Source organism: Scylla paramamosain, chromosome 16 (genome assembly GCF_035594125.1).
Source record: "Scylla paramamosain isolate STU-SP2022 chromosome 16, ASM3559412v1, whole genome shotgun sequence".
Taxonomy (NCBI): Eukaryota; Metazoa; Arthropoda; class Malacostraca; order Decapoda; family Portunidae; genus Scylla; species Scylla paramamosain.
The window spans coordinates 10863703-10876039 of record NC_087166.1 but is presented as its reverse complement, the minus strand read 5'-3'; the positions used below and the strand labels follow the sequence as shown (position 1 = coordinate 10876039).

General features: G+C 40.6%; 2 protein-coding genes across 6 annotated transcripts in view; both read right to left on the bottom strand.

Moving 5' to 3' along the window:
• Positions 1-1142: 1142 nt before the first annotated feature.
• LOC135108021 (carbonic anhydrase 14-like) lies at positions 1143-6914 on the bottom strand. 2 transcript variants are annotated; one of them, XM_064018564.1, is made up of 8 exons: positions 6089-6914; positions 5258-5350; positions 4597-4761; positions 3880-4021; positions 3327-3499; positions 2715-2875; positions 2434-2523; positions 1143-2010 (listed from the first exon to the last, which is right to left on the bottom strand). In XM_064018564.1, exons 2-8 carry the CDS (start codon positions 5280-5282, stop codon positions 1981-1983), a joined length of 786 nt encoding a protein of 261 aa, XP_063874634.1. In that variant the 5' UTR covers positions 5283-5350; positions 6089-6914; the 3' UTR covers positions 1143-1980. The 2 variants fall into 2 exon arrangements, with proteins under 2 accessions (XP_063874634.1, XP_063874632.1); XM_064018562.1 differs by lacking the exon at positions 6089-6914 and having other exon boundaries at positions 5258-6063.
• A 2044-nt stretch (positions 6915-8958) lies between these two features.
• The window catches only part of LOC135108016 (uncharacterized), a 61714-nt gene continuing 58335 nt past the window's right edge, over positions 8959-12337 (bottom strand). For all 4 annotated transcript variants that reach the window (XM_064018551.1, XM_064018550.1, XM_064018552.1 and 1 more), the window contains one exon: positions 8959-12078. In XM_064018551.1, coding sequence (XP_063874621.1) covers positions 11746-12078 — 333 coding nt within the window. In that variant the 3' untranslated portion in view covers positions 8959-11745. The remainder of the gene's footprint in view (positions 12079-12337) is intronic.

Here is a 12337-nt window from a genome sequence, read left to right as displayed (position 1 = left end):
CTCTCTCTCTCTCTCTGTCTAATCCACCAAAGGTACAATACACATCACATCTGCTCTCATTACTCGCTCCACGTCCCCGCCACACCACCACGTTGCCAACACGCGATGCAACCGCCACACCACACGCCTCTGTAATCGATAAAGTCTGAACGAGTAGACTGCATCCAAATTTCTAACAATACCGAGAAAAATAATATCTTGCAGCCTTTCCCAGCGACGCTACCTCACACACACTTGGTACAAATAACATATATTTACCAAAAAACATCGTAGGCTAATTTTACGAAACTGCTTTCGTAACACTCACAATAGATCGATAGAACTATATTACGTCACCTACACTAGCTGCAATATATATATATATATATATATATATATATATATATATATATATATATATATATATATATATATATATATATATATATATATCAAAGATCACAAGGCTAATTTTATGAGAATACACTCAAGAATAATGCTTAATAAGAATAGTGGAACTACATTGTTAAAAAAATATATGGTTATTAAAAGATAAGTGAAAGGCATGAAAGAAGAATGGGTACTGAAGTACTATTATTGGTAGAAATGAGAGCAAGACATGAGATTTATAGACCATGGAATGATAGAAGGCCAGAGTTGAAAGGGAAAAATCACAGATGGGCAGTAAATGTAAGAGTTAGATGTAGCAACAAGAACATTAGAAGGATGAAGAAAGACTGGGCACCTGCTGCAAAGGACAAGAGAAAGATAAGGCATTTCGGTCAGAGCTACAATAGCCTCCTTACTTACCCCCTATGCGGTCCAGCTGTTACTGACGCCCTCGCCGGCTCGCTCTCACAGATTCATGAAGCAGAGGACGAGTCGAGCTGTTTCATTCACGCTTCACATCCGCTTCACTCAACAACAAAGAAAAACGAGAAATGACAAATTTTAAAAGGCAAATTATCACTTATCTGTTTAACCCATGTGTGATTAGGAATATAAAGTGTAGATTTAATGGTCAGCTTCGTGTTCACACAAGTGGATGGGGTGGTGGTGCTGGTGGTGGAGGCGTAAAATTCGAGTTAATGAAATGACAATATGATGAAAGTACCTTTATTGGTATTTTCTCTTGCGGACAAGGTTAATTAAACTGGCAAACAGTTCACTCAGTTGTTTAATTAAGACTCGTGTTAATGCAGCAAGACAGAGAGAAGCAGACTTCATTCAATCCATCTTATTTAGTACCATCATAATTAATGTAACTTTCTACGTAGCATTCAAGGTATTCATTTTTTTTTTCCATGGTTCTCGGCATCATTACATTATCATCACTAATAAGTTTTTAACTGCCAAGCCTTTCCCCCTCGTTGAATGACAGATAGCCAGGCGCACGTTAAGTGTGTAATAATCGAAATACAACGAAATCAATGATCGAGCAGATTTATTTATTTATTTTATTTATTTATTTATTTTTTTTCATTAATAGCCATCTGTTGTAGTTTAAAACTTTTACTGCTTGCTGTAGTTTAAACCTTCTTCCTTGATCTAATGATTCCTCTTTTTTATCAATATATTTCTCCTTTATTGAATGCACTGTCTCTTATCTGTACTCCACTCAGTGCCACACACAAAATAGAAAACACATACATGCACACACGCGTACGTAGAGCTACACACATTAAACAGATAAGATAAAATAAGCATATAAACAAATTAACAAATAATAAAAATACACTCAGTCGGTAACACTTAAGAGGACAAAAGAAAAAAAAAAAGAAAAAGCGCGCGTGTGGGTGAATCATACGGACACGCAACCACACACATGTAAAAAAGATAAAAAGAAAATAGCAACAATAATGACAGTGATAGAGAAATGCATATGAGTTTGTTGCTATCGATGTCTGGAAGAAGACATCTGTTCGGGACACCTGCTCTTCTAGCCTCTTGCTCCTCTTCTTCCTCCTAGCTCCTCTTCCTCTTTCTCCTCTTGTTGTAAGTTTAGTAGTCTTTGGTGTGAGCGATGTAAGGCTGTAAAAATGAGAGAGAGAGAGAGAGAGAGAGAGAGAGAGAGAGAGAGAGAGAGAGAGAGAGAGAGAGAGAGAGAGAATCAGCAATTACTCTTTACCTACTTATTAATTTACTTTCATTTTATTTATTTCATTTATCTATTTATCTACCTTCATCTTATTTCAATTTTCTAACCTCTCAAAAAAAAAAAAGGCAAAAATATGGAAGGGTGTGTGTGTGTGTGTGTGTGTGTGTGTGTGTGTGTGTGTGTGTGTGTGTGTGTGTGTGTGTGTGTGTGTTTGTGTGTGTTTCAAGCTGATATGGTTAATAAAGTTCTATCCATCTCTCTCTCTCTCTCTCTCTCTCTCTCTCTCTCTCTCTCTCTCTCTCTCTCTCTCTCTCTCTCTCTCTTCCTACACGTGTGTGTGTGTGTGTGTGTGTCACCTCGTGAAGTTCAGTTTCACGCTGTTTGGGGCGGAAGTTCCCAGACAACTGTTGGTTGTGCACGTCCTTGAGCTTATGGAATGGCGCCATCTACGGGATAACAAAAGTAATAATAGTGATAATAATAATAATAATAATAATAATAATAATAATAATAATAATAATAATAATAACAACAACAACAACAACAACAACAACAACAACAACAACGACAACAACAACAACAATAACAACAGCAGCAACAGCAACAGCAACAACACCAATACCCAAAGCTCACTCACCGATTCCTCCGTGGTGATGAGCTTGTCCATGAAAACCGTCCACATCACCAGCTCCAGGCAGGGCGGGGTGGTGAGGGAACCCTTGTAGCGGTAGAATGTGGAGAGGTCATGTGGCAGGAAGTCTTGTAGCGGCACAGGTTTGGTCAGAGTGGTGGTGGTCTCTAGGTTTGGTGAGCGAGAGCGAGAGATAGTTGGTTAGTGGAGAGAGAGGTAGACTGAAAGGAGGAGGGAGAGAGAGAGACTCGGGGAAGAAAAAACGGAAAAAAAAAAAAAATAGAGAATGTTAAGATTTTTGGTAACGTCAAGTATGTTAGCGAGAGAGAGAGAGAGAGAGAGAGAGAGAGAGAGAGAGAGAGAGAGAGAGAGAGAGAGAGAGAGAGAGAGAGAGAGAGAGCATTCCACCAACAAGACCTCCCACCCACCATAACACTAGCTCTTCCAATGATAAATCAAGTTACACCAAGGCTTACACCAAATTAAGTTAAAATTAGACTGACGGGAATCCATCAGTGCATTTTGGACTAAACTCACGTAACAGAAACCTTCGTGAATCGATGCATAAAATTTACTACTTAGATAACTTCACAAGAATCCTCCTCCCCTTGTGCTTACTCGGCTCAACGATTTCATTGAGCTCCGCAGCTATGGCGGCGAGTACTGGGTGCACCGTATTTCCGTAGTCTATCATGATCCCAAGCACAGCCAGACCGTCGCTGTGCTGCAAGGCGTCGGTGATGCTGCCGTAGTCAGCCTTGTAGTGCACCATGTGGAGCTCGGCCGGGTAGCTGCAGTAGTGCGTGGAGAGTCGGGAGATCAGACCAGTGGTTCCCAAACTTTTTACAGCTTGTTACTCAATCCAACATGTCACATTAAGCGTGTTACCCCTTCCACAAAATGTTGCGAACAAATGTGTCCTAATGCATATCAGTCAAAATACTCTTGATTTGCCACACACTCAGATACTTATTTCTTGTTTTCTAATATCGTATTATGATTTTTTTTAACTGTTTATTGTTATTCGGTTTAACTTATTTACTGAAAATAGGATTGGGAATCACTTCAAACTCCGCCCACCAACCCTCATCAAGAAGTCATTAACACTAATATTCCGCTAACCAAACTGATTTCATGCTCCTTTCAGTCTCTCCCAGTTCTTTTTCCCTACCTGCGTGAATTCATCAGATGCTCGGACCCCTCCTGGCTTGTCATGCCCCAGTGAAGATGCGCCTGACGGAAGAAGTAGGTCCCGTTGAGATCGCCGCCCGTGAATTGAGGTGGGTCCCCCGGCATTTCAAACATTAACACCACTGCAAGAACCGGAGGGAGAAGTAGGAAGGTAAATAGATATACTATATTGCTAAGTGCGGGAAGATGACAGGAGATGGAAATTGCTTTGTCTGGAACGGTGGTGTGTGTGTGTGTGTGTGTGTGTGTGTGTGTGTTTCATTTTCTTTTTTCTTACTTGGCCTTGGCCAGTCTCCCTGAAAGAAGATGAAAAGAAGAAAAGCACTAAGCGTAAAGAAAATCATACAAATAAAGACGGATATAAGAGATAATAGGAAATCAAAAGACCTTCGTAAAAAAAAAAAAAAAAAAAAAGGAGCAAATATATAACTGGAAATCTGCGAGCATCCTACAGATACTTATTCTTTGTTATTATATTCTTTAATCACGTAGAAAATAAAAGAAAAAAACTATAAAGAAAAAACATTATGAAACAAAGACTAAAAAGGAAAAGAAAAAGAAAAGAAAAATCAATATCATTTCATCAAAACTACGTAGAAAAACTGATGATTTGTGTGGTCAATAAAACACTTAAAATATCAACCCATCTATCTACCTATCAGTCTATTTATCCATCCATCTATCCATGCTTGTGTACCTGCGTGTCCATTGTTCTCAAGAGTTATGCTGTTGGGCACAGTGTCGTAGTATTTAAAGTTGAAGGGGTCCACCAGCATGTTCTTCATGCCTGCGAGGCCAAAGTTAAGGGGGGACTGTCTAAATCCGCTGCATAAGGGATTCGTCAGGCTCCAGAAATCCGGTCCTGAGGGAGAGGGATGGGAAAATATTTAGCGAGGAAAGAAGAGTGAGATGGAGTAAGGGAAAGGGAAAAACTGTGTTGTTATTGACACATACACACACATATACCCAGGGAAATGTTTCATAAGGGAACGGAGTAAGAATGAGATAGAGTAAGGGAGGATAGAGGAAGGGGAAAAATTGTATTGTTATTAAGAGAGACACACGCACAGGAAAATGTTTGATGAGGGAAGGGAGTAAGAATGGGATGAGTTGGAGTTGTGGAAAAGGAAAAAAAAAATGTTGAGAGAGAGAGAGAGAGAGAGAGAGAGAGAGAGAGAGAGAGAGAGAGAGAGAGAGAGAGAGAGAGAGAGAGAGTAGTTAGAAATGACATGAGTAAAGGAAAGGAAAAAAATGAGCTGTTATTGTTTGACAGACGGAAATGTTTAACGAAGAGAGAGATGAAGAATAAGTATTAGGAGATAGATAGATTTATTCATCCACCTTTTCTTATTTCTCACCAGTATCGCCATGGTAACTCCACATTTTGGGTTTGAAAGGCCTGCGGGTGGTGGTGGGGAAGACATCGAAGTCGTCGGTGGTAATGGAGGGACCTGTGGCGCGGCGCCGGTAATTGTGACGCATGGTGGTGGTGGTGGTGGTGGAGAGGATTGTCAGTATTTTGGTTAGATACTGAATTGTAAAAAAAAAAAAACTCTCTCTCTCTCTCTCTCTCTCTCTCTCTCTCTCTCTCTCTCTCTCTCTCTCTCATCCCCAGCCAAAAAGAAAAAAAAGGAACATGAAAAAAGAAAAGAACACGATGAAGTATACAAATATACAAACAAACAGATAAATTAAATAAATAAATAAGTAAATATAATTACAAAAACCTAAAAGAACAACCATCCAAAGTCCACTCAGAAATAACTTAAATAAAACATAAATATACCTATATAAACTAACCCTTTACTTAAATTGCCATATAGTTTCTCCGCAAGCTTAAAAAAGTAAAGGAAAAGGAATAAAAAAAAGAAAAAAAAGAAAACGGAAAAAAAAAAAAGTAAAACGATACACGGAGTACAAGTTAATATGTTTACAACACCTAATAATAATTCCGTCAAAAACTCATAAACCAGACACGAAAGAAAAGGGAGAAAAAAAAAAAAATAATATAAAAACTATTTACTTTTGTCTGGCTATGAACTGATATCATGAGAGAGGTAAGCAATAACATGCACGTCTGTTTGTCACGAGTATTGTTGAGTCATAACAGGTGTTACGGCACGTTTACTAAGTGGCGGGAGTGACATGCACCCTCCTGTCCGTGCAGTACATGTATTATCCCGCCTCACCTGTTGCTGTGGGAGGAATTAATGATCACCGATCCTGCTAGGAGGAGGGGGTGGGGATTTCATAACACAAGAGCATGAGAAAATAAAGGAAGCTGCAAGAAGCCGCTAAGTCTCAACGTGGCAGTCCTTGCAGTTCTGGCAATACAGAGAGCAGACATAGCTTATCAATGCACAAACATCACCAGATCTTAAACATACGAGCAAAACAATCTTAAAAAAAAATGGTTAGTTAAACAGGTGTTACGGCACGTTTACTAAGTGGCGGGAGTGACATGCATGCTCCTGTCCGTGCAGTACATGTATTATGCCGCCTTACCTGTTGCTGTGGGAGGAATTAATGATCACCGATCCTGCTAGGAGGAGGGGGTGGGGGATTTCATAACACAAGAGCATGAGAAAATAAAGGAAGCTGCAAGAAGCCGCTAAGTCTCAACGTGGCAGTCCTTGCAGTTCTGGCAATACAGAGAGCAGACATAGCTTATCAATGCACAAACATCACCAGATCTTAAACATACGAGCAAAACAATCTTTAAAAAAAAATGGTTAGTTAAAGTATCAGAACACTTTTTTTTTTTTTTTTTGCTCTAGGAAAGAATGCAGTCTGGAAACTGGAAAATTGGGATCGTTGTCTGGTATGGAGTGGTGGTGGTAGTTTTTGGTTCCACAGCCACGCACCACCGAGTTTCAACCTGCCACGATCTATGGATGCGGAGCACAAGGGGCTGTCAGGGAGATATGAAGACATTACGTAGTGTTGGGGATGCAGGATGATAAATGCTATAAGGAGAAGGAGGAGAAGAAGAGAGATGGTGGTGGAGGAGGAACGGGAAAAAAATAACAGGAAGAAGAACAACAACAACAACAACATTACTACTACTACCACTACTACTACTACTACTACTACTACTAATAATAATAATAATAATAACAATGATAATAATAATAATAATAATAATAATAATAATAATAATAATAATAATAATAATAATAATAAGAAGAAGAAGAAGAAGAAGAAGAAGAAGAAGAAGAAGAAGAAGAAGAAGAAGAAGAAGAAGAAGAAGAAGAAGAAGAAGAAGAAGAAGAAGAAGAAGAAGAAAAAAAACAATAACAACAAAAATAAAATAAAACAAGGAAAAAAGAACAAGAACAAGTACAAGAGGAACAAGAAGAATATGAAGATGATAATACTGATAAAGAATAAGAAAAAAAAAAAAAAAACGTAAGATATTAGAACCAAGATTATGAAAAGGGGGCCACAAAGAACACATACCTCATAATGACGATAGTGGTGATGGATAAGAAAGAAAAAGGAAAACGTAAGAGATATCAGAATCAAGGTTATAGAAAGGAGCGACAAGGAGTTTCTCTCGAGTGAGGGGTTGGCGCCATGCACGAGTCTCCGGTATGTCCCTTAATTCTTCCTATGTGACTAATGGTCATATTCAGACCATTCGCTGTCTCACCACGTCTGCTTTCAAAGACCACATACGTAGATGAATAGCCAGATTCTCAAGAATATTTCTCCTGTTTATAATGTAGTGATCTCGTTAATGTATCACTAAAACCGCAAAAGCATGCTCAACTAGAGCCTCTTGAAAGTAGTGGAGATGCGGCGCAGAAGCGTTTCAGAATATGGTCCTAAGAATGATCAAGACAATAATCGTTCCCCCGTGGCACCTTGGGACCGTCAGCAAACAGCGATGTGATGCGAATGACTGTCGACTGGCAGTAGCGGTGCATCACCAGTCCAGGCACACGCGAGGCTTTGGGCACGGCGCCGCCTCCCCTTCCTGGTTGCGTGCACTATCACCCGTCAGCTGTGTGATATTGCGCAGGTGTCAAAGAATGGGACTCAATCAGGTATCGTTGCGCTGTCTAGTACGCCATGGTGGAAAGAAAGAGTGCATCGCCATATTGTTTTTTTGTTAACTGCATTCTATGGACCTTATGCACTGCAGGTAGACGCTCATATATATATATATATATATATATATATATATATATATATATATATATATATATATATATATATATATATATATATATATATATATATATATATATATATATATATATATATATATCTAAGTTGGCTCTGTTTCATCAACACTAAAGTAAGGATCTTCGTGCGGGCGTTGACTCGCTTGCGTGTATCATGATACTTAAAACTAATGAAAACACGTCAGCAGCACCAGCTAGCGGGTGTGCGCCTGCTTGCTGTGAGTGCAAGTCTTGCCAAATTTCACTGCACCACGAACAGCCAGAGGACATGCATACATGCATTATTCACATGAGAACATAAAAGTCTATCGTCGGAGGCAAAATGAACACACGCGCGAACAGAAGCATGTAGCTGTGCTCCACACAGTAGTAGTTTTGGGCCGTTGACCTGAGCAAGCGACCCATTCTGACAGACAGTGGAAAGATGACGTGTCCTGTCTGGTCGTGTTATGCAAAATTCGCATACGTTTTGCGTCCATATGTAGGCGGTATCCAACAGCCCTGAGGCCCCTCATGTTGATAGAGGCTTGTACTGAACATATTCTTAAACAAGATCTCTCTCGTTGAAAATACCTCGCAGTAAGTCTTCATTTACTCCTGCCCTCACATGTTCTCATTTTCCATTCTCCTCTCGCACCTTTCACTCCAGCACTAGCCTCCCTTTTCAATGCACCTACTGCATCAATCATACTCATCTCATCTGCCATTCTTTCAATGTTACCAAACCACCTTGGGGTGTTACTTTGCCTACACATTTCTGCAGACTCACAAAGGCTCGTCCCAGTAGCAGTCTCAGACAGCAACATCCAGCACAGCCACACAACAGCAAACACAACCAGGGGAGAATAAGGTGAAAGAATAAATGCAAAAGATTTTTCTCTTCATGTTCCCTCTTACTTTTCAAGACATTACATTATTGCTTCTCATAACAGCAGAGCAAGAAACAACTACAAAATCTTTGTTAATCATCCTCACAACAGTGGGATACAACAAACTTAATAAGAACATTCAGTTTCATCCTGCAAAATCACTGCAATCATCTGCTTCTAAATTTCTTACAAAAAGCTTGTGACCTCACATTTTTTAAAGGACTCAAAAGAACTAAACAATACTTTGGGTTGCCTGACTAGAAGGAGTAATTCTGCCAACATAATCCAGCTGAAAATAAGAAGATACCTCATCAAAAATTAGCAACCTCCTTACATTCATTCACTTCTTGAGTAAGTATTATTCCTTACTATATTATGAAAATAAGAGAGAACAGGGATCATGTGGTGGAGCTCATGGGCAGAAAGGTGAGAGCGTGGCACTTAGGAGGCCAGATCCCTCACTCTTGATTGGCACTTCACCAAACTCACGGCATCAGTGGCATGCCACGCACCGAACCTTCCACGGGAACACTCACTTGGGGCAAGTTCTGTAACATGGCCAAGTTTTCAGTCTGGTCGGTCCATTTCTGGAAAGACGATGTTTGATCGCTTTTTTTCTTGGGTGGCCATAACGTACTTTGACACACATGCCACGAGGCTTCATTTCCTGCTGACTGAGCCCAAGGGACACACAAGCACGGGACATGATCACCAGAGCCCCTGCTTCTGTACGAGCAACTCTGCATGAATTCAAGATGAACTGAGCACCTCTCTGAAGGCGAGAGTAACTGCACCAGCTCCTCTGGGTAGTTTGAAGGGCTTCAGACACTATCTTTGTACCCTAACATAGCTCAAGGACTCCATACATTCAGCAACAGTAGTGGCCAAAAATGCTGGCTTAATTGGCTATCTTAAAGAGGGCATGAAGAAGACAGTGCATGAATACCCTTAGTACAAATGGCAGCGCACTAAACAAGGCTGCATATCGTCTGAAATGAAGAGAACCAAAGTGGTTCATTCTTCTGTGGTAAATCTCCCAAGCCAGGAGCCAAGGAAATACCACACACTCATTCATACACTCTCTCATTCTTACATATGCTCACATACTCCTAGACAAATATTCTGAGGAGCAATAAATGTATGCATTTTGATAATAAACGTAACCACACACAAAATATATAAATTTTTTCCACAAACAAAGAAGCCTCCATATTGATATTTTCTGGTCTGTTTTCCATGACGTGAATATTGTCACAACACATCGCAAAACACAAAACTGATTGAATTAATTTTTTTCTCCAATACATTTTACACTTGATGACTGGATGTACTGGCCACAGTAAAGGGTGTTCAGAGGAAAGTGTAGGCAAGTTGTACTATAAAGGCCAATTGAAGGTGTGATTAACTGCCTGTTTACTTATAAAACATTCAAGGGAAGTTTCTAAGTGTGCTCAGATAATACTTAATAGCAGATCCAATAGAGGGACTTGACACAGCTCAGTAGGTTGCCTCAGCAAGACAAAGCTGATCTCGGCCTCTTGGTGCATGGGAAAATCTCGTCAAATGCCTTCCGCTAACATATAAAAAGTTGGAAGTCTTCTGTCTGATGTAACCGGAGCACCCAGGGCACCAAGAGGCCAAGGAGCAGCAGGCGCCCTCAGTGAGGCAGGCACAGTGAGCAGCGTCAACCTAACAATTCCACTAAATTTTGAATCAAACCTTGAGGTAAACTAACAGTAAAGTGAGCAGAATATTGGTGTGAAGGATGCATCATCTCACTTTACTAAACTGTTACCATACACACGCACCAAAAAATTAAAAAAGAAAAATGAGTAGTTAATGTGAAAATAAAAGTGTAGCTACAGTGTGCTGCATACTGACAAAAGCTTGGTCAGTGTATTTATATAAGATTCATATATATAATGATTATACATAAGGAGAAAGAATTATGGGGGCATCTTTAAGAATTAACGGCACCATATTATATGGCAGACTGAGGGGAAAAAAAAAAAAAAAAAAAAAAAAAAAAAAAAAAAAAAAAAAGCATTCCAGAAATATAAGAAAATGATACTTGAAATAAACCATTATCATTGTAAACATGATTATTTAATATGGGAAATAACTATGAGTGACTCAGATGTTAAGCTTAAGGTACACTACCAAACACATTAATAAATCTGAAAATATATTAACAAACAAAATCATTCCACTGATGACTTCCATTAAGGCTGCATTTTGATTCTGCAGCTTTATATAATGTAAAGAAAAGGCTCAAGTAAAAATCTATGACTCCTTATATAGTGGCAAGGAGATTGCTTCTTCAGGCTACTCTGTGTGACAATTTAGTCTTGCCTTCATGTGTTGGTGCTGCAGTGTTTGATCTCTTACAGCCATGTGGTGCGGTGGAGCCTCCAGGGGGCGTAAGAAAGGGAGGGGAGGGAGGGAAGGAAGAAGGTGGAAAGGGGGAGAAATATACCCTGAATAACAGCTACCTTGGAAAATTAGGAACTCCATGCCATGCTTCATCTTGGGAAGGTTTCGTTCAGCAAGGTTGGGTGCTGCTACACTAACTTCCCAAAGCTTGCTTTTCCTTGTTCACTGGCCACTTTTCAAGCCATTTTCATCAAAGAAACATTAGAAAGTTCTTGAGCAGTATGGCCCCGTCTGGGCAGCAGCATTGACCTGAGGCAGAGATAAGGTGAGAGTGCCAAGGTGCTGCCCTCTTGCCCCGACACACCGCTGTGATGCAGGCACCCCTGGGGGCGGGGGGAACCACGCCACACGCTGTCAGTAGTCTGAAACTGTGCCATCGTCATGGCCTGAGGCCGAGGCACGGTGCCGCTTGGCTTTCCTGGCGCTGTGATGGCTTGGAGGAGGGTCGTTGCTGATGGCACTGGTGGTGGTGGTGGTCATGGCGGCAGCAGTGGCAGTGGCGGCAGCAGCAGCAGCAGCAGCAGCAGCAGCAGCAGCAGCAGTAGTAGCAGCAGCAGCAGTAGTAGTGGTGGTGGTGGTGGTGGTGGTGGTATCATGCAGATCTGTGGTGCTGGTGTCTGTGTGCCGCCGCCGCCGGTCACGCCGGGGGATGCGGTGGAGGGCTTTCTCAGCCTCCAATCCTTTCATCTGCAAAAATAATGTTGTCTTAGTACAAGCCAGACATTAGGTCCATTACTTACAGCTGGGCTCTCCCTATGCAGCCCCAGTAGCAAGGTAGTATTATCACTGACTTCCTACAGTTATTCCATCCTGCCTGAGTTCTAATGTTTCTTTCCTTGATCATGTTTCAGCAGGTTTAAACAGACTAACACAAGATCTATTTACCTCCATGTGACTACAACAAAATACCCCAACACTACAACCGAAACACTTCACTGCTTTCTTC